Genomic DNA, 22,460 nt, shown 5'->3' on the forward strand with positions numbered 1-22,460 from the left:
AGCTTCTCTCTTTTCAATTTTTCCATTCTCCTTTGGTAACATTATCATCTCTCACAGTTTCAACTACCTCAACTCTAGTAACTTCCAAATCCTTTAACCTGGATTTCTCCCCCAAACTTCAGACTGAAATATTCAGTTCTGTACTGGGCATTACCCCCTTGATCATCTAATTCATCTGCCCAGTGTTCTCCACTTTGGTCTAATCACCTAATTCAGAAACCTAGGGGTGATCCTTCACTCTCACCTGTACACCAGTTCCCACAGCCTGTTTCATACCAGACCCTGCAGCCAGCCCTGCTTTCCTCAAACCCATTCTTACCCTGCTGCCATTCTTCATTCAATAAATGCATGAATACTTTGTGCTAGAACAATTCTACAAATTCATCAGTAAACAAGACCAAATCCCTGCTTTCACAGAACTTACCTGCTTACTCTAGCCTGAGGTCAACCCAACAAAACAAGCATGCCCTTATCACTTTCCTGCTTTAAAATCCTCAACAGCAATCTAGCTTCCAGGGAATCCACTGGCCCACCAGAAAAACAAGACAGAACTGAAGTCAAATTCTGGCCTTCTAAACTTGGGCAGTAACCTACCCAATCTGAGCCTAGGTTCTCTCATTTATGAAGGACACTGATGTCTTCCTCTGAGTTGTTTTACAGGTTAGAGATAATGTAAGTGCCTACAGTGCCTGGCACAAAGTAGATGGTCACTGGCCTGGCATACAAGGCCCTCATAATCTGGTCTCTACCTGTCTCTCTACCTGATTGCCAAACATACCCCACAAACTTTATGTCCCAATAACTATGTGTAGTTCTACCCAATTCCCACAGTCTCCACCCTGCAAATTCTCCCTCCCTCCCCCCTCCCCCCCCTTTCTCTCCAAGACTGGGGAAGCCCCTTCCTCCAGGAAGTCTTCTCTGATTCTGCCAGGCAGAGGTAAATTGTCTTTTTAGTGTCCCCATAGTTCCACAACACACATAATTTACCTTCCAAAGCAGGGCACTTGACAGTGAAAGGAGAAACTGTTCATAATTATGCCTCGACAATAAGCAGGAACCAGGATGTCTGTTTACCACTTACACATTTATGAAGGCACTTATGATGCCTGTAGTAAAATTCTGTTCATGTGTCTAAACTTTCCCCATCCCCAGAACACCATAAGCTCCTCAAGGGCAAACCTTATTCATCTTTGTATTCCAAGGACCTAACTAAGTACCAAGTTAGGCACTGTTGACTTAAACCTACAACAAACCTTGGGACAAACTACTCATGTTCACTGCTACAGATATATTTCTTTGACACTAATTAAGTGTGAGCTGAGCTAGCAAATATTTGTAAGACAACTTTTTTTAAAGAAGCATGAATACGAAAAATTAATTACCAATTATTTAGACAATAATTAAGAAGAGCCTGAGAATCTAAGACAGAGGAAACAAAATCTCTAAAGGGAAGCTGCATTAAAAGATACAAGAAAGATACAAAGTATTAACTTTCCTTAAAACTGTATGCCTCCAGCTTTTAGTATAAGAACAATTCAGCAGTGTTTTAGCCCTAGTCTCTGTCTTTCTAGAGCACACTTTAAAGAAAGAGTAAAAAAATCTCTCCCCTTCTACTTCAAAGAGAAAAGAAATGTTTGATGTAAGAATGGTCAGTCATGAATCAAAGTGAAAGATAAAGCCCTGCAATGAAGAGTTTCTCAAAGCCAGGGAGAATCCATTTAAGGGCATTCAATCTAAAGGGAAATCCCCTTGGCTATTTCTCCCAAACAAACTGTTCCTAACTAGCAGAAGGATTTACACCCATCCAACCCGCTAAAGTCTACCTCTTACATCTAAAAAGAAAAATACTACAAAATGTTTGAAAGAATATCTACTTTTCAACAACATAATTAACATTTGCAAAAAATCAATCTCCTGGGGCGTACGGCACTAGTCTTTTCTTTCCTACCAAAATACTTTATAAAAGGGTTCCCAGTATCACTCCTGCCATTTAAACAAGGTCAGAAGAAATATGAAAGGCCCCAAGCAAGTGCATCTGATTGCCCTGGCAAGCACTTCAAATTCACCTGTCCAAAGAGTAGTTAAATCTAATCTATTGCCCTCCCATTTAAGTTTATACTAGTGAAGTTAATCTCCTGTGTAAATTCTCACAAACTCTCCAGCACTCAGATACAGCAAATATTTTTTTAATGAGTAGAGGTCCCTGAAAGTTCACCCTCACCAACCAAGAAAAATTCTAAAACAATAAGACACGCAAAATTATGCACCATATTCCCATGTGTTGTCTTTCACATTTTAGGTGCACCACAAAGTAATTTCCATTTGCATTACTATTTGTTAATGAAGAGCCACAGAAGAAAACTTACTCAGAAAATCTGGCATAAATTTGAGTTAATGATAAAACAGAAATAGCAACGTGGAGAATTAAGTTCAGATCACAGTCAATTCAAGAACTTAAACAGGCTTAACAGAATAGTACACTCCAAATTCCTAAAGTCTTTCAACTAGTAAGAGCCACACCAACAGAGCTTTGAGACAAGTAGACTTTAGAATTCTGTCGGGACATAAATAACAGGATTTAAAGGTACCTTCACCTACCTCTAACAAGTAAAACTCTGGCAAACAAATTTCCTTTTGGTGCCCAGAGCCATAAACACCTGCATAACAGAAACTCAGAAGAAAATTTCAATGAACACCCAAGACTCAACCTGGAGGAGAAAGAGAGTAGTACATCCTTTAGGCTCTCCTCTAACTCTCCTTTAGGCCTAAATTTGTTTGCAGGTGAAGGTAGCCAAAGCTTCCGGTTTTGACTGAATCAGAAAAAATAAATTAGGAACTTCAAAAGCTTCAAATTTCATATGCCAAAACAAATTAACTGAAGCACAGAACTTCAGTATACAAACAATTGTTATGTCTGTTCCTTGGACAACAAATGCCGAGGAAGCCGATCAGGAACACTAGTGAAAACTCTCCTATAAACCAAACAGCTTTCATTCTTGCACTGAGTTCTACAGACTTCAAGAGAGAAAACAGTGTACCATAGATCTGTAACAACTCCCAGCACATATTCATCTTTTTTGCACACCTTTGAGGCAGGAACCGCACTTCCCAATAAAATAAAAGATTAGAAGGCTGAGCTTCATTCATCATTACTTAAAAACTACAGGACGTCAAGAGACAAATAATGCCTATCTGCAATATAACCCTGCTCTGTGACAGTTCTGCAGAAGTGACATCTCTGAGAGAAATATAATCCATTACTACTGTCAACAGCAACATTTTATAACATGTCCCAAAGTGTTTGTTCTGTGGGTGCAAATTCAAAAGGGAGACATTTCACTTAAAGGGCCTCTGACACTTTAAAAACAAAAAATTCACAATGCCCCTCACCAGGCAGCTTCAAACACTCAAATTTACTCTCTCCCTTGCTAAGTCCCCAGCGAACGCATCTTCAAACAGAAACACTTGGTCTTTGTGCAACACTCCACGTATACCTGCACCAGGACACTAGGAATAAAGAGCACACAGATGCATTCTCTGCAAAGTGTAGTCAGTTCTTGCCTATCTCCAGTCTGATGTACGAAGTAAAACACTCTAGTTAGCGTTTCTCAAAGTGAGGTCCTTGGGCCACCTGCATTAGAATCAAGCCGGGCACCTGGTTAAAATGAAGATTCTCAGGCAGGGCTCAAGAATTTCAGACTCAGGTCTGAAGTAGGCTTTAGGACGAGCATCCTAACCACCTCCCCAGGTGTCCCCACAGAACTCTAAAGTTTGAGGACCAATGCTCAGGGTTCAAGCCTGGGAGTGAGCAAGCACTTGCTTCCCTCCACACACCTGGTTTAGACTGGGAAAGCTCAAAACGCCACTCGCGTCCTTGGAATTGGGGACGCTTCCCCACCCCTGGAGTCAAACGCACCACCCCACAGCCCACCAGGAAGCGAGGGAGGAGCTTCCGACCTTTCCCGGAAACCCAACTCCCCGCTAGAACATAAACCAAGCTTCCCCAGACCCCCAGACGCTGCCAAATAATGGGGGAGGGGAGGCTGGGGCCCCGCCGCCCGGAGGGGGAGGAGCCGGCCTGCCAGCTCGCCCCTCCGCAGGAATTTAGAGTTGGGGGGGTCGTGCAGAAAAAGGCGCCGCATCCATCCCGGCGGGGGGCCTTTCCCCACCCAGCGCCTCGGAGCTTAGTCCAGTTCCTAGAGGAAGAGGGGCCCCGCCCCTCCTGCAGTGGGCAGGGCCTCGCCCCTCCCCCTCCCGGTGGGGGTGCGCGGCGAGTCCACCCCCTAAGCCCCCCACCGAGCCCCCTTAGGCGACCCGCCTCACCAGGCGCGCGGCCTCGGCCCACGTGCGCTCCTTCTTCCTCTTCTGTTTGTCCTTCATCCTCCTCCTCCTCCCGGGCGGCGGCGGCGGCTCCACGCGGGACCTCCGGGCGGGGCGGGCTGGGGCGGCGACCGTGCGAGGCGGCGGGGGGCGCGTGGCGGCGGCGGCGGCGGCGCGCGAGAACTCGGGTGCGGCCGGGGATAGGGGGCGGGTGTGCGGGGACCGGCTGGCGCGAGACCCGGCGCGAGGGTGGCGATGGGGGAGGGGTGGCGGCGGCTCCACGCGCCCGCGCTGCGTCAGTCGCCCACGGCGGCGGCGGCTGCCCCACGATCGCTAAGGAATGCGGCGGCTCTGCATAACCACGGGGTCAGAGGTCACGGGTCCGGCCTCGGCTTTCCCGCTCCGCTGAGGTGTCGAGACAGGACTGGCGGTGGGGCGAGAAGGCGAGACGCGGCTTCCCTTTCGGCGCCCGGTTGTGTGAGTGTCTGCTGTGGGTGTGTGTGAGTGTGTGTGAAGAGTGAGGAGGGGGAGTGTGTGGGGGGGTTTTTTTTGAACAAAAACAAACCGAAAGGGCTGCTGGGAATCGTAGTCCTGGCTGCCTCTCTGGCCTCCCCCGCTCCGGAAGAATATGGCTGCGTGAAACGCTTGGACCACACTTCCCGGCCTGCTCCGCGGTTCGCCTTTCCGCACTCCCCTCCCTCCGCGCGTCTCTGAGCTCTGTAAGGAAGCGAGAGTGGCAGACGTTCGTGGAAGAGACTGGGCGGAGTCTCGCGAGGTGCGGGAACTGGCTGGGGGCCTGAGGCATTCTGGGAGGCAATGCTGGGAAGAGGCGGTGGCTTGACTACCCCCCGCCAGCCACGTTTAACCCCTTCTGTGCTTCTCGCCGCCTAGCCGCCGGGCGTGTAAGGGTGGGGATCAAGAATTGCTAGCTCCACTTCCAGTACCCACTTTGTGCCTCTAACCGACCAAGCGGTTCTCACTGACACTTCCCTTAGGTGACAAGAGGCAGGACTTTCCCTTTTGGTCCTCCCCTAAATGACTAACTGCTGCATAATAATGAGACAAAAACACTCATATCAGTAAAACGGTTATTCCACAATTGATAGTTCCCCATTTCTTCCTGTGCCTTCATGTCGCTGTATGTTTGCAGAAGCTGTATTTGCAGAAGTTGCACTTAGCAGCCTAGACCATTGGTGAATTCAATGATATGGTGACAGGCAGTGTAAAAAATATGGATTTGGGGGCCATACTGCACAGAATGCACCTGAGGCCTTTTTAGAGGCGGTATCCTGGACAGAACACGGCCCTGGAGTCAAACAGACGTAGACTGGATCCTGGCTAAACCACTCCCTGGCTACTGGCCTAAAATTAGGGGCTCAACCTGTCTGAGCCTCAGTTTTCTAATGTACATTAACCTAGTACCCCACAGCATTATTGGCATTAAAATTAACATAAAACTGGCAGATTGGAAGAGGGTATGAAGGGAAACCTTGATATTAGATCCATATAATTTGGCTCCTGGCATGGAGGAGGTGTTTAATAATTGGTGCCACCTGAGAGACAATGGGCACTGGTACTTAACCTCTTGGAGCCTTGATTGCAGAGGATGAGATGAAATGCAGCCAACACATAGGTTTTCTGTTCCTGTTTGTTGAATCAATGTCCAGAAACATGCCTAGAATCAGCCAGCTCTTAAGTAATAGGGAGGCAGGGTCAATGGCCACATTTTAAAGATTTCCCTGGATGAGAAAACATACCCTCCACTCCCTGGTGTTAGCACAGGGGAGAGCGAACGCTTAAAGAAAACTGATAATTGTGCTGCCCAGAGTTCAATGCTCCTGCTTCCAATGCTCGTCACACAGGCTTATACGTCCAATAAAATCCTGCAATGTGAATAAACTGTAGGAGGTGAAATAAGGCATATTTTTAAGTTTTCTCTCTTCCCATCTAACTTTACCCCCAAGATAGGGGAAAGGAAAAATAACCCCCTCCACCACCAAAAAATTGTTGGCCTGATTTTTTACAAAGGGTTTTTTTGTTCTGGTTTTGTTTTTAATTTAAAGCTGATACAGTAATCCCATTTGGAAAGTCATTTGGCTTCTTTCAAACATTTTTTTTCTTGAACAGCTTCACCACCACCACCACTCCTCTGATTTCCAAGTAGTAACAAGAAGATTCACTCTAAAATGTACATGTTTAGTACAGGCACTGTGATAGAATAATGCCGCCGCCTCCCCCCAAAAAAACTATACCCTAGTCCCTAGAACCAAAGGGACTTTGCCAATGGAATTAAGGACCTTAAGGTGGGGTGATGACCCAGTGTAACCATATGGACCCTTGGGAGCAGACAAGAGAGGCAGAGAAGAATCAGATCCCAAGTTCAAGGCAACTCAACCCACTGTTCCCGACTTTGAAGGGGCCTGAGCCGGGGAACATAAAGCTGACAACAGGCTCTGCCAACAAGTAATAGGGCTTCAGTCCGGCAGCCTCTCCAAACTGGATTTTCACAACCCGAATAAGCAGGAAACAGGTTCTCCCCCACTCTAGAGTCTGTGGAAAGGAACACAATCCTGCCAATACCTGGATTTTGGCCTTTTCGGGTTCAAAGCAGAGAACCAACTGAGCCACATTGTGGCCAACTTCTGGCCCACAGAACGTATGAGATGGAATGGGTGTTTTTTTGTCCTGGCCAGGTAGCTTAGGGAGTTACAGAGTCGTCCAGATATACCAAGGTTGTGGGTTCGATCGCTGGTCAGGGCATATACAAGAAGCAACTAGTTAATTCATACATAAGTGTAACAAGAAATTGATGTTTCTCCATCCCTTCCTCTCTCTAAAAATCAATAAAAATTTAAAAATAAACAAATGGATGTTGTTTTAAGCCACTATACCTGTGGTAACTTAAAGTAGCAAAAGAAAGCTAATACAGGCACTGTGAAAAATGCCTTTATTTAATTTGCAGCCAGTACTGCCTAGTTCCCACAGTTGGGTCAAGCCATGGGAGAATCCAGATGGGAATATTTCAGGGTCTCTGCCCTTGCAGAATCAAACAGACACTAATGAGTTAACATAGTTAAGATTAAAAAGAGAATATGTGTTGGAAAATTGGCTTTAGTCATTAAACCTTAAGTAGCTGTGATTTTTTTAAAAGCTAATGAGACTTAGGAGTCTCTTGTCAGAAGCACCAAAAAACAAACCTATATATTTTGGGGTGTCTGTTTTTATCACAGTGCTTTTATTACAAAGTATCTTTGAGGTCTACACAGGTGTCACAGGGCAGTGTAAGATGAACTGGACTGATAATCAACCCAGTCCTGTCTGAGGATGAGTCACTGTTTTCAAACAGCACAGTTATGAGCATAGCACATATTCAGGAATCTGAATAACAAATACAGCAGCACCACCAGGTACCCCAGAACTCCCAAAAGGGCACACGCACCCTGAACCCCACCATGAGATAATGTATTGCCACTGGCTTTGAACTAGAGCAGGCCTGGGTTTGAATCTTCTTGTAGTCATTCTCCAACTGTGTGGCCTTGTAAAACTCTCATTGACTCAGTGCCATCATTTGGACAACAGGATACATATCAAACTCAAAGGATGGAATTGGGATTAAATGGGATCTTTGTAAAGCTTTTTGCACACAGTAGACTCAATAAATGCTTCAATGAATGAAGCCCTGAAACAGTTTGCCACTCTAACAAATGTCCTCTCTCAATAACTCCATCTTCAAATGAAGTTGAGGTTCAGAGAGAGAGAGAAACACTGATGTGAGAGAGACACATTGATTGGTTGCCTCCCACATGCACCCTGACCAGGGCCAGGGATCAAACCTGCAATGCCCATGACAGGGAATCGAACCCGAGACCCCTCTGTGCGTGGGCAGACATTCTAACCATTGAGCAACACTGGCCAGGGCTAGAAGGGATCCTTTTAAAATATTCCTATCAGATTTCCCTCTTTTGGTTAAAATTCTCCAACGGTCTAGAAATAAAATTCACTTACAATTCAGAGTTGGCTCCTGGCCACCTTTCCAATCTCACTGCCCACTAGCCACACTTGCCTCTTTGCTACCCCCAACACACTCTCACCTCCAGGCCCCTGCGCTATGGTTCCTTTTCCCTGGAATACTCTTCATCTGAGTCCCAGATACCCACAGGCTTGCTCCCTAATTTTACTCAGGGCTCTGCTCAAATGTAGCACGTTACCATTGCAGACAAGCCTTCCCTGACCTCCCAATTTAATCCAAGCCATCACCTCCCCCAGCTCATCACTGTCTAACCCTTGACCTGCCTTGTTTCCCTTCAGATACAGCACATCCTTCCTTCTTTGTTAACCATCTATCTCCATGGCTAGAATGTGACATCCCTGGCTCTTTAGGACTAGAACAATGCCCAGAACATTGTAAATACTCAAAGAAATGAACCTGATGCTGAAGCCCCGGCTCCTCTTGCTGCTCCTGGGATAATCTTGCAAAGAGACTAATCACTGCATTTAACATGCTCCTTACTGAAATCTGCAACCCTCTCCACACCTTGTCAGGTCATTCCCTACCCGACTAGTTGTTCTGGAAGGGCAGAGTCTTGAACAACATATGTAAATCTTTTGTTGACTGGACAAGGAAGATAAATTTCAAAACCAATGGCAGAAGTTTAATTTCTCTGTTCTCAAACACAGCAAAGGGACCACCTTCCAGACCACTGCCCTGAAAAATCCCCCGGCCCCATTGTTAGGGAGCTAAGATCTTGAAGTCAAGTTCAAGTGCTCCTTGGAATTCCTTGTGTAGTGAGCTATGCCAGGGAAAGCTCCTTGCAGAATGGAATTTGCCAACTGAGCCCAGTAAACCTGTGTGAACAGCAGGCAAACTTAAAGCTGCACTTAGTGAAATTGCTTTCTGCTATCTCAAAGAGAAATAATAACATGTGAGGCTGGCTTAAGGAGAAAATGCTAAGTAGAGATGCGCTTCACTCCCACAAAGAAAAACAAAAGGCTTCTAGGTTTCTCCTACCTGCAAGATGTGCCATGGAGTCGAGACCTTTCCTAGCCCAGTTCTCGTTTCAACGTTCCCATCACCTGCAAGTCCCCAAGTGCTCATTCACGTTGCTCCCTTTGTCTGGCATGCTCTTCCCTCCTTCCCAAGTGGGTGAAACACTACCCATTCTTACAGAGCGCAACTCAAATGCTTTCACAAAGCTCTTCTCCACCTCTCCTGGCACATCATTCCTTCCTCTGACAAAAAAATTGTTGTGCTGAGCTGTAGGTGTCAGCACCTATTCAACCATCCAACTCAAGTACGTGTCAAACTTGGAGAAGACAATAGGGCATACCCTCAGGGAACCTACAGTCCTGTGGAGGAGACCAAAGCAAAGAAATACTTAGTTGCAAGCTGGGAAAAGGGGTAAGAAGGAAACAAGGTAAGGTAAGAGACACCATATAGCCAGGTAGAGGTGGGGGGAAACCAGAATGGATGGCTGGGAAGGTTTTGGGAAGAGGGGGCATGTAACTGGTACCTGATGGGTGAGTAGGAGTTAGCCAAGCAAAGGGCAGGGAGAAGCCTCTTGAAAGAGATCATAACATGTGAAGGTGCTAAGGCATGAAAGCTGTTGGCATAACCCAAAGGAGGCCTGTGTGGCTCCAGCCTCGGAGGACTGGGAGAGTGGTGTGAGGAGAGAAGGCAGGCCTTCTGGTAGGTCCTAATCGTCTGAATTACCATCAGTGGGTGTTTCTGTCTCCTAAGGGCTGGCGTACATTTTACTCCTCTCCATCCCCAGTGCAGAGCAAGACACCTGGTGCACAACAGGCACTCAGCAAGTTCCTGTGGGCTATACTATCCCCAGAGATGCAGGTGATCTCTCGCTCTGCCCATTTCTCTCACCCCAAAAGCAAGTCCCCAGTTGACTCGACTAACTGAAGCACCCAGGAACGGTTAACCACAAGACTGGTGATAGGAACACAGGATGAAACAGGAGCAGCTGCAAGAGCTACAGTTACATCCTTGACAAATTTCAGTGGCAGATGTGACCACAGCATGGTCCTTGGAGACCATTCTGGGGGTAAACTTCAATCAGATGGCAAGTCTAGTACAAGAGGGCATACCAAAATCACATGCCCCAAAACTAAACCATCAGTGTGGAGTTCAAAATACAGTTTTTAAGGTCAACTGTTATTCACAACACTTCTGACAACGATATGTATGGGTTTTCCTCTCCACTCAACAACCAGTTCTCTGATTCTCCAGCTACCGACTGCATATCCTATAATTCTGACACTACCCGGAGTTAGCACAGATCCACAGGTGAAGGGCTCAGTCCCACAAGCCTACTCCCACTTCAGATTCCAGTCTGAAGTCCCAGGTTGCCACTTTTACTTCTGATTAACTATAAATTGGTTTGATAATTTAGTATCAAACCTCTTCCCAGGTTTGATAATTACTACAATGGCTTACAGAATTCAGGAAAGGGCTTTAGTTACTATTACCTATTTATTGTAAAGGATGCATCTACCAGGAACAGCCAAATGGAAGAAATGCATAGTAGAAGGTGGGGTTGGGAGGGAGCGGGTAGCCTCCATGCCCTCTTTGAGTATGCCTTCCTCCTAGAACCTCAGTGTGTTGACCAGCCTGGGAGTTCTCCAAACCCCCATTGTTTAGGGGCTTTTATGGTGGTTCCATTACATAGTCATGATTAAATCATTGGCTATTGTTGATTAACTCAATCTCCAGTTCCTCTCCCCTCCATGGAGGTCAGGGGGTGGGACTGAAAGTTCCAAACCTCTAATCACAAGATCAGTTGCTCTGGCAACCAGCCCCCATCCTGAAGCTATCTAGGGGCCCACCTAGAGTCATTTATTAGCATAAACTCAGATGCGGCTGAAAGGGGCTTGTTAGGAATACCAAATGATACTCCTATCACTCAGGAAATCCCAAGGGTTGTAGCAGCTCTTCATGGACAAAGACCAAATATATTTCTTACAGAATCATACAAGGTTTGAGTAGTTTGTTGATTTGATTTTTTTTTAACAATCCAGAAGATGAGAAGACAGCATGGTGCGTGGCAGGAATTTCCAAGTTGCTTAGCATCCCTGCCCTGTACGACCTGTGTGAATTAGCCCGTCCCAACCCAGAATTCTGCCACTTCCAAGAACACACGCATAATTCCTCAAGTCACATTCTGAACTCTGACTTCATGGCTAATGGATTTTGAACTATTCTAAACTAACAATCATTTAGGCTAAGCCAAGGTATGGTTTTTAACTCTTTTTAGAAAAAAGGAGTAGAGGGACAATGCATAGTTTGAGAGCATCTTATGAGAAAACACAATTAAGAATCCTTTTCCTAAGTCACATAGGCCACTGTCCTCTCTGTGCTCTATAAATATCTTGTTGGTATTTTTAAAAGTCCTGTACTGTAATCTTTTCTAAAATAATTCTCCATGTTTCCCTCTAGTGAGAGTAGAAAAGGACTGCAGATACCTTACGAAATTCTACTCTGTTATACAAAGCCTTCACAAATGCTGTTCCCGCTTTCACAAATTCCTTTCCCTCCTCTCTTGCCCGCTAACTCCTTGTTCTCGAGATCTCACTGTAAATGCCATTCCTTCAGCAAGCCATTCTCTTATTTACCCACCCAATCCAAATCAGGCCCCTATTATTCTTTTATAATATCCTATAATATCACTTCATGGCATTTGTCATAATTTTTAATAATACATTTGTGTGTGTTTGGTTAACACTTACCCTGTCTCCTTCCCCATTAAAGTACAAGCTCTGTGTCGTCAGGAGTCATTTCAGTGTTGCTCACATCTATATATCCAGTGCCTAGTACAGCGTGGCACATAGTGTATTCAATATATATTTGTTGAGAAGCAGTTTGCCCTGGCCAGGTAGCTCAGTTGGTTAGAGCATTGTCTCATACGCCAATGCTGCGGGTTCGATCCCCGGTAAGGGCACATACAAGAAGCAACCAATGAATGCATACATAAATGGAACAACAAATCGATGTTTCTCACTCTCTTTTTCTCTCTCCCCTTCTCTCTCTCTCTTAAAAAAAAATTAAAAAGCAGCTTTTCTGTAGGGGCCTAGGATTTTCTGAACATGATTTGCCCAGTACTAGCTTCTAGTGTCTTGGGATACAAGCTGTTCATGGTATTTTCTGAACACAGGGCCCTTGTCACAACAATAAGCACAGTTTTAAATGTCTGCTCTAGGCCCTGGCCAGGGTGGCTCCTTGGTTAGAGTGTCGGCCAGAGGATTGAAGGGTCTCAGGTTCAATTCCTAGTCATAGGCACGTACCTGGGTTGCAGGTTCAATCCCCTGCCCCAGTCCAGGTGTGTGTAGGAGGCAACCAATCGACGTGTCTCTTTCACATCGATGTTTCTCTCTCTCCCCCTCTCCCTTCCCTTCCACACACTCTAAAAATTAATGGAAAAATAAACTTGGGTGAGGGTTAACAAAAATGTCGCTCTAGTCCACATACTGTGTGCTTGTTGCTTTAAACCTTTGCTAATCCTCACAATGGTTCTGCAAGGTAGGGATTATCACCCTATTTTACAGACAAGGACCCCAAGATTCAGAGAGGCAAATTAAATTCCTCATAGTCGTATGGTTAGTAAGCAGACAACCAGAATTCAGACCCAGTTCTAGAGGCCGGGGCCTGTGCTCTCTACGCAGCTCCTACTTCTCACCAGGAAGCACAACCCCCAGGGATATACTTCAGCAGGCCTGAGAATATGAGGAACCGCAAGACCAACACATGGCCCATTTCTGGTATTTCTTTTTTCCTGATGGTAAATTAAAAAATATTTTTGTATTAAAAAGACATATTTTAAAGTATAATATGTAATAAATTTAAAGAAATTTAAGAAAACAAAACACAATAGTTAAAAAGGCATTTCATGGCTGTTGCCCAGGCTGGTCTCGGGAACGTCCATGGGAAAACATGAGCAGCATTTATTTGTCACTCTGTTTTGCTTCATTTTATGTCCCTTTACCTTGTTGCTATATTTTTTAAATACCAGCATTCCAACTCAATCTTCATTTCCACTCGCACCTTCCTTTCACTAGAAAAATTAAAATGTTTAAAGAAAGTGGCAGTGTATCAGCCACTGGCATATCATTTTAAAAAGCGTTAGTCATTTATGAGGACACCTTTTTGTAGGTACAATAAATCTGATTGATTTTTATTACACATCTTAGTTTAGAATCACTTTTACATTCCTAGACAAAGAGATGATACAAATAAATATCAATTGTAAAACTCAGAGCCCCAAGTATTGGCATATTCTTTGTCTAAAGGTAGCCAAAGAGAAGGTCAAGATCAATTGTAACTCTAACGAGCCATAAAGCCCACTGCCTCCTTCCTGCACCAGGATTACTCATTTCATGAACAGCCTCAAAGGTATTTCATTCAAGAAACAAGGGCAGGGATAAAGGTGGCAGATTTCTGAATAGTAGAAGACAAAACCTTGTGAGAGAGACAATAGCCAGGCCCACTATTCTTATCCAGTCCCCTCTGAACATTTTGATTATGGCTTTTAGAGTACATTAATAGCCCCATTTTCGTCCACTGATGGTGTTCAGATGGCCCAAGGTGTTGCTTGCAGTGAGCCTTGACCTCAAGTGGGAAATGCGAGGCAAAACTGATATCCCATGTTAACATTAGGGAATCGACACTTCTCAGCAACTTGGCAACAATTTTACATTCAGTGAGTGAGGACTTATAAGAGTCACACAGGAAAAACAGAGAATGGCCCAGGCCTGAGCTGTAGAACTCTCTGGTGCCCTTGGTCATGGAGGTGTGGGTGGTGCAATTCAAGCAGCATGCAGGCAGGCATTTGACGGGGAACAATCCAACGTTAGGTCTGAGTCTCAAGAAAGTGCTTCATGCCTATGATTTCTGGCCTTGGGTTCTGGATCCAGGTGTCTGGGAGACATGTGACTTTAAAATATGAAGCCAGATACATTCGTACTGATCAGAGCAAAAAGGCTCCTGTTGAGGGTTGCACACAAAGCCTCAAACTCCTCTCAGATGATCTTCTTAATTACTGTTAGGCTGGCTTCGAGACTTCACTACCTGCTGCTGGCATGAAGGCCCTCAGATGGCTTGGAACATTCTAGCATGGCTACAGAAAGGAAAACCTGGTCCCTCAGTGGGCTTGGGAGATCCTCCATACATTTGGCTCAATTCAGAGCCCAAAGCAGCAGCTTTCTGGTAACAGTAAGATATTCTACTGTCTGCTCTATTCAACTATTTATCGGATCCACTTTGAGAAAAGCACCAGAGACTGTTGGAAAGGGACAGCTTCACCTCCACTCAGGTGTTCCACTCTTTCAGAGACCACCAGATGAACACGGCTGAGTACAAGGCACGCTTGTTTTACTGACCCTGCTTGTCAACTTGGCTTTCTTCTTTTGCCTTCTTAGAAAAGTTCTATGGTCACGCAATCACCCTTGGCCAGAATAGCCACCTTGAGACATCAGTATTAAGGTACCGTGTTATCTGCAGTGTTCAGTTCTCAGACTTGCCAGATGAATATTTTCAGCCTACAGAATTCATACTAGCTTTGAAAAATGTGGTGCAAGAGACAGGTGTAAGTGGCAGATAACCATCTTAGGCACCACCTCATCATGTGGTTCCTACTCAAACAGGTAGTCTTAGTAAATAAGAGAGAAGCAGGGTTTGATCCCAAGGAAGATGAGAGGAGGCTCCATTATGCACTGGGAATTACTGAAAAGGGGCCTGGATTCAGAAAGAATGATAACTAAAGAGATAAGCTGCCAGATGACAGATCTCCATTTGTAGAATGCTAAGACATTGCACTTGGTACCTCCTCTTTCCCACTGGTTCTGATCCAGAAATGTGCCCTGGGAACTGAGCAGCGGAGTTAAAATATAACTCAAGGCCCACCTGAGTTGCCACCTTCCTGAGGCACCATGCCAGCAAGGTACACCAGAGTGGCAGACCTGGGGACTCACACTGTCCCCTCAGGCTTGGCTTGTGGACTCAGACACCCACATAGGAGTGCTTCCAGCCTGGATGAGTCATTCAACGGGCCTTTAATACAGACAAAGGCAACAACTGTACATTAGTGTATTTCTAAAACTGAGCAAGTTCTTGGTCTCTATCTCTCTCTTACAGACATGGACACACTCAAAGAACACAGGCACCATTGTGCTTGCACACCTGCACACACTTATGAGCGTCTCTTGGGGGGAAAGGAGTAACATTCACCTAATGACCAACATAAAATGAAGCTTTGAATTTCAACAATACAAAGAACTAAAACTTATAAACCAAACTAGTATATGTAAATGGGGAATGTCTAACCCTCTCCTCTGAGCCTATTCAATCACACAGCATCTCCTGCCACCACTGTAGGCCCTGCCCAGGGGGAGCCACAGTTCTAGGATTGAATGTTTCAGCTGATGGCAGGCAGGGTTCCTTTGCTTCCACCTGTTGTCTTCCCTTAACACTGCACTGAGCCTCGTGTCCCTGTCTCTGCATCTGCCCAGTCACTCTTATGCTCTCTATGCAAATATGGAACAAAATGGGGAATTCAAAAGTGCCACCATAAGTCTCATTCCCCCTACTCCTGTCCCAACAGAGAAGGCAGAGCCAGCCTCCCTTCTCCCACACAACAGGCCACTGCAGAGCATGCGCTGGGGCAGACGGGCCTAGGAAGGGATGCTCCGAGTACACGCGCTTGGCTAAAGATGGTGACAAATGAGGAGTAACATGACACGGTGTATGGACACGGCATCAGCTTACAGATTTATGTCTTTCACAGAATAGTCATGGTTTTGAGGTTTTAAAGAAGCTGTTTTGCTAAACTCCCCGAGGGGCAAAGGGAATTGATTTCCGTTGCTTCCAACATTCATCCCTCAGGGGCGAACCCGGGAGCCTCCCTGGAAAACATCTCATGCAGCAGGTCCCAAAGGCAGGTTCACTTTTTACCGAGAAACATGGATCGTGCCTACTAGCGGCTTAGATCCAAATGAGATTTCTCATTTCAACCTACAAGAACAAGCACCTATTCAAGTTCTAGGGCTTTCACTTTTCAACCTCACTGTCATTTTATTCTGAGGCTCCAAAGACTTGGTCCCGCTCAGGTGACTCCTGATTCTGCCCTATTGTTCAATAAGAAGGGAGCCCAGTGTAAAGAACAGGCTAGAAAAGGAGAGGGGAGAGGAAGGGAAGGCAAGGAGAGGGGGAGAAGGCAAGGGAGAAGGGAAGCAAGGTCACTGGTCATTCTCTTGCTTTCCACTTCGACTATCTCACTTTACCTTACCCATGCATTTCTGAGATGCTAATTAAGGGACGTTGCCCAGAGGATCTGAATGCCAGATTAGGACCAGCACCTTTCAGCCAGATTAAGTTGGTTAATCTGCAAAGAGGCCGTCGCTTCTCCCCAGGGGAATGGTTCTGAGTTTGGGCTGGAGTCCTCTCTGCAGGTATTTGCTCATCTCTTCTCTCAGAAGGCAAATGCTGTTTACACCCCCGGAGAGCAGGAACTGGCTTTACTTTGGAACCAGCCCCCGAGACTGTGGATAGAGCTGAGATGCAGGGGTTCCTGAGGAAGAGGAGGAGGATCCCGACTTCCTTCCACTTTTAGGCCTGCGAAAGTCAAGCACGTGTTCACAATTATTCCATGGCCCATCTTTGTCAACAACACAGATCAGACTCCTTTCCCATCATCAAGTGCCATGAACATTTCAACGTGGCATGAAAGCCAGTCTACTTTCGGCTGTGAAACCACCAGACTGGCATAGCCTGGCCCTCTGCACATGGCCCACACGACCTGCCAGCCAAGGTGTGATTCTCAGCAATTGTTCTTCCACTTAAGTCCTATTTTGACTGTCTTCTCCAAATTGGCAAAAAAATATTAAGTTTCCAGGTAGAATTTCTTCCATTTTGGGGTTTTCACCAGTTGTTTTCCTTAAACTTCTAATCCAGAATTTAATTTAATATTAGATATAATTTCACTAGAACACAAGCTCCTTACTGTAGGAACTGGCACATTTGGCTTTCTGGTACTCAGTCTACCTGACATAATGCCTGAACCATAAATATTAGTGTAATAAATGAATAAACACAGGGTTAATAAGGCAATATTTTCTGGTGTATTCTGTAAAGCATTCTATGATAAACGAGCACTCTTGCCACCCTCTACTTTCATTTGTCCTTGATCAAACATGTTCTATTCAAACACAGGTCATCAAGAGACACTCACCTGGCCTTGGATTTCTTATTTGCAGTACTTTCAAAGGATGATGCGTCCACCTGTATCTCATCTTCATCCTGCAGAGCCGCATCCAACGCGGCCTGGACTTTGGGGGCAATGGCGGGGCCCTCATAGTCCCTGGTGGTCCGGCTGGGCATGTCCAGCTCTAATAGCACGATGTTTTCTGCCTGCAGAAGCACAGCCGTAACCAGCTAGGTTGGTTTCCCATCAGACATGAGAGTACAAGCAATGTAGACCCTTTCCAAAAACAGAACTGCAAATTGCTTGCTACTCAGAGCCTACTGAGAACCTGCCTAGAAGTGATGTAGTTTTGTAACTTTCTTCCTGGTGGGATTACAGATGGTTTTTATTTTCTTCTCTAGGCTTTTTTCTATTTTCCTTTTGTAAAAAAAAATTTTTTTAAACAATGAATATGTATTATACCCTAAGGGGAATAATAATAAATTAAGTAAAACCCACTTGTTGTAGACAATGTAAAAATACAAAAAGGTATAAAGAAGAAAATAGTAATCATGAATAATCTCACCACCTACAGCAGCTTTGGTGAATGTTTTAGTTGCCAAGGGCAGGAGGCAGGTATGGTGTATGTGTGCGGAGAGTGTGTGTGGCAGTGTCTGTAACCACATTTTCAAAATCAGTCTGGGGGGAAAAAATAATAAAAATAATAAGGCCTCATAATCGGCCTTGTGGATAGATTCCTTCACTTGATATCCTGTGGTGGGCCTTTTCCTAGCTCCTACATACCAAGGCACATGCATAAAGGAAGAGCCCAGGTTACACATCTTGTCCTCTAGCTCCTCCCACTCAGTGGAGTTCAGGCCCCAGCGCTCCAGAGCAGGCAGAAGGGGCCACTGCAGGGAGACGGTGAGGAGAGGGTGTGGCTCTATTTCTCAATTTTATATACTGAGATACAGCTTAAAATTTCTCTTAATGGAGTGGGTCTACTGCTAAAAACATCTAAGAGCCACCGCTTTAAATTCTACCTTTGGCTCAGGTTAGCTCCCTGGAAACCCACATATTTGATTTGTAGGCTTTAAAAGCATGTTTTTGGCTTAAGACATGAAATAACCAGAAAGATATGCACCCTCTGAAACTGCTAGAAAAATGCTTCTGAGGCATCTGACACATCATTCATCTTCCACTATATAAAACCCTATCTAATATATCTTTTTTGCTTTTTTTCCTTTATTTTAAATAACTCGATGCCAGGAAGAACAGCACCTGAGGAGCTAACTAATCCTAATCTGTTTTGCTGTGGTTGCCAAGGGAGACTCAAAAATATTTTAAATGAAAATCTTTCATTATCAAAAAAATAGAGGTTCCCTACTGAGAATTATAAAATACAGATGAGCAAATAGAAGAAAATTTAAATTGAGTGCACTTCTATTAACCAGGAATAACCAGTTCACATTTCTATATATTTTTGCCCCAGATTTTTTTAATTCACATATACACCTGCAGTACCAATTGTTTCATAACATAACAATACATCATGTCTCCTGGTTCATCCACTTACCAGTTACCTACTAAGCCACAGGACTACTCATAGAGTAGGTGGGAGGGTTTAGTAGAGAAAGCAATAAAGCACTGAGTACACTGCCTGGCACACAGCAAGAGCTTATAAATAGAAGCACATACAATATTATTATATGTTTGGGTCATTAAATGGGCCTTAATTATGGCACTTTAAATAACTACATGACTGCCCCACTTTATGTTAAATGGAAGTACCGTAACTCCTTCAGCACATCTCCATCTCCCGTCACTGACACCAGCACTCTTCCCAGGCTTCCCACAGGCGATCCTAAAGCTCATCATTAATGTTTATTGGCCATTATGGGCAGGATGCTTGTACTCTCCTCCTTCCCTAGTCCTGATTTTCTAAACCTCATTCTATTTTACCTTTTTATGTATAATGATTTGTTGCTGTTTTTTTTATTTGTTATTTTTTGTTAAAATTGTTATGTTAATATAAGTTTCCTCAGGTGCCTCTGGAAAGAGTCAGGATGAAAACTGTGACTTTGCAGAACGGCGCTAAGGGTTTACATGAATCTAAACTCCTCTAAAAGAGAGGGCAGAGGAACGCAAGGACAATCTCCTCACCCGATATCGGGCCTCTGGACGAATCATCATGGACATTCTCGCATGCTGGCTCAACGGTCTCTTATATCCCACAGCGGAGACTGGCCGCTTCATCATCTGCTGATTCCTGGAAAGGGACTGCAGTGGTTAAAGCCCTGGCTGGCGTGTTCCACAGTCCCAGGGTTGGTCCTGTGGAACCAGCACCCAGAAGACCCCGAGCCTGCTTAAACAGACCCTGGAGCAAGTGACCCCCTGGACTGAGGGCTGACATGGAGGCGATGCAGGAGCTGCTGATACCACCTGCCCGAGCTGCTTTCTTAGATGGTCGGCATGAAGCATAGCTGTCAACACTCCCCACCCCTGCGTCCTTGGCAGACATCTCCCATTTTTCTAGCAGGACCCAGACTATACTGAGAGTCCTTCTCAACGCTGGGTCGGACTGACACATAAGATAACACCTGTGTACTGCCCCTCACTTGGCCTAGCACGCTTCACCTGACAGCTGGGGAAGCTGAAATGAGGAACTTGGGAAAGGTCATTAGTTCACTGTGACAAAGTCTCCCAGTTCCTAATACTGTACTCATCATCAAACTTTTATCTCATGGAACTATGACCATCACAAAATCAGAGATACAACTGGTTGCAACTTTAAATGAATCAAACTGCATTCTTACCATACCCCTCTGGCCAAGTCCAGCTTATCAACATTCTTTCCCTCTTCCTAACCTTAAGTCTACTTAAAGGCAAGTGACTTACTCCAGTCTGGTTATAGGATGTAATTTCCAATGATCTTCCTCTTCATCAAAGAAGGATCTATTCATAATTTTACTTTTTTCTTCCAGAGGGATAAAGTTTTCTATAATAAGATGCCTGTAAGAGCACACATACAAGGGTGAATACAGATAAAGAAAGAATACACGTGGAGTGTTGGAGATCTGTAGTAATTAGATAAGTCAAGTCACTCAGCAAACATATACTAAGCAGGTACTATGAGTGTACCATCATACAAAGAACTGTGATACAGACACGCATGACACTTGATCCCTGCCTGAAACAGAGAGGTGACAGTGCAGCACTCTTAGGTATGACAGGTGCTGACAGTTGTCTGCCCTAGAAATATGGAGAGGTCACTTCTGCCCAAGGAGGAGCAGCTTGAGGTGAAAGAACTGAAGAGGGAGGTGGTGCCTGGGCCATATTGGAGTGACCTGTGCTCTTTGAAGTACCTTTTGGAGGGCGACTGGTACTGCTAACCCAGCTCATTAACTTCAATATGCTGAAAACAGGTTAGAAATTTAACTGCCTTCCTCCAATCCCTGGGATTGTTGCCAGAGATGGAAAATTCCACATTCTAATCATCAGGACAAAGAACAGAACCAAATGGATTTCAGTCCCTTAGACTTCTCAGAATGGAAACCATTCCTGACACAAGGCTGCGTGAGAAGTGACCAGGGAACATGGCAAACAATGAAACTGGAGCCCACTGGATTGTGTCTCGCCATGGTGATGACTATCTCCTGCCACATCTCTGCATTCACTCTTTCAAAACCTTAGGGAAGAACAATGTCAAAGGGGTGTTAACGTGAGAGAGATGCACAACAAACACCAGAGGTGAAGGGTACTGGCTGTAAGAAACAGGTTGAATCACTTTTTAGTTAAAAGATGTAAGAGCTATAACAATAAAAACACCTTCTTTAGAGAAAAAATACAGTATTTTGGAGAGATAAAATTTTCTCTTCATTTTATCTGACATTTAAGAAATTATTTTTCATACCATACATTTAGTTTTTTTCTGATTTTAAAGGGCCTATTTACACATTAGGAAATTTGAAAAATATCACTGCACACAATATCACTATGCAGAGATAGCTATTATTAATATTTTGCCATATTTTGTTCTTATCTTTCTCCAGGTGCGCATACCTAGAAAGAGGATTGGTACATACATTTAAATTTTTTTTATTTCAACCTTTTTAAAAAAATTATTATTATTATTTTTAAGCATATCTTTATTGATTTCAGAGAGAGGAAAGGAGGGGGAGAGAGAGAGAGAGAGAAACATCAATCATGAGAGAGTCATTGATTGGCTGCCTCCTGCACACCCCTGAATGGGGGTAGAGCCCACAACCCGGGCATGTGTCCTGACCGGGAATCGAACCCCCATAGCCTGGATCCTAGGTTGATGCTCAACCACTGAGCCACGCCCGGCCAGGCTTAAAAAATTATTGATGTTAGAGAGAAGAAGGGGGGAGAGAGAGAGAAAAACATCGATTTGCTGTTCCACTCATTCGTGCACTCATTGGTTGTTTCCTGTATGTGCCGTGCCCAGGGATTGAAACCCACAACTTTGGCATATCGGGACAACACTCTAACCAGCTGAGCTACCTGGCCAGGGTAAATATATATATTTTTAAAACTGACTTGTATACTTTAAATAGGTGAACTGTAAGGTTTGTGAATTATATTTCAATGAAGCCTTTTAAAAATAGCATTGTGGTTATGTATGTAAATATGTAGGAGTGACATAACATGAGATAAAATTTGCTTTAAAATATTTTTACAAAAGACAGATGACAAAAGATGGTTTATCACTGAATCTGGGTGATGGGCATTTGAGTATTCTTTATACCATTCAGAAAATTCCAGTTAATAAAAGACTCCTTATCAATAGATAAAGGTGAGGCCAGAGTCTTGAAAAGCTTTAGGAAGGCAGAGTGAAAGGAAACTTGGAGATCATCTGGTGAAATCATTCAGTTAACAGATGAAGCCCAGAGACAGAAAGTGACTTTCTCAACAATAAAGAGATGACAAAGTGGCAGGAGA

The 22,460-nt window shown here is 44.6% G+C and overlaps 2 protein-coding genes across 2 annotated transcripts in view; both read right to left on the reverse strand.

Annotated features, from left to right (window-relative positions):
* Positions 1 to 4,839, reverse strand: part of ASXL1 (ASXL transcriptional regulator 1) — a 54,740-nt gene extending 49,901 nt beyond the window's left edge. The window contains exon 1 of the mRNA XM_081149186.1: positions 4,324 to 4,839. Coding sequence (XP_081005312.1) covers positions 4,324 to 4,380 — 57 coding nt within the window. The 5' untranslated portion in view covers positions 4,381 to 4,839. The remainder of the gene's footprint in view (positions 1 to 4,323) is intronic.
* Positions 4,840 to 13,470: 8,631 nt separating this feature from the next.
* KIF3B (kinesin family member 3B) overlaps positions 13,471 to 22,460 on the reverse strand; it is a 35,048-nt gene continuing 26,058 nt past the window's right edge. The window contains exons 6-9 of the mRNA XM_081149856.1: positions 20,397 to 20,510; positions 19,662 to 19,767; positions 17,547 to 17,725; positions 13,471 to 16,930 (exon numbers count right to left, since the gene is read on the reverse strand). Of these exons, the coding sequence (XP_081005982.1) occupies positions 16,834 to 16,930; positions 17,547 to 17,725; positions 19,662 to 19,767; positions 20,397 to 20,510 (496 nt within the window). The 3' untranslated portion in view covers positions 13,471 to 16,833. The remainder of the gene's footprint in view (positions 16,931 to 17,546; positions 17,726 to 19,661; positions 19,768 to 20,396; positions 20,511 to 22,460) is intronic.

The sequence above is a fragment of the Miniopterus schreibersii genome (genome assembly GCF_964146895.1).
Source record: "Miniopterus schreibersii genome assembly, chromosome: 10".
NCBI classification, from domain to species: Eukaryota; Metazoa; Chordata; class Mammalia; order Chiroptera; family Miniopteridae; genus Miniopterus; species Miniopterus schreibersii.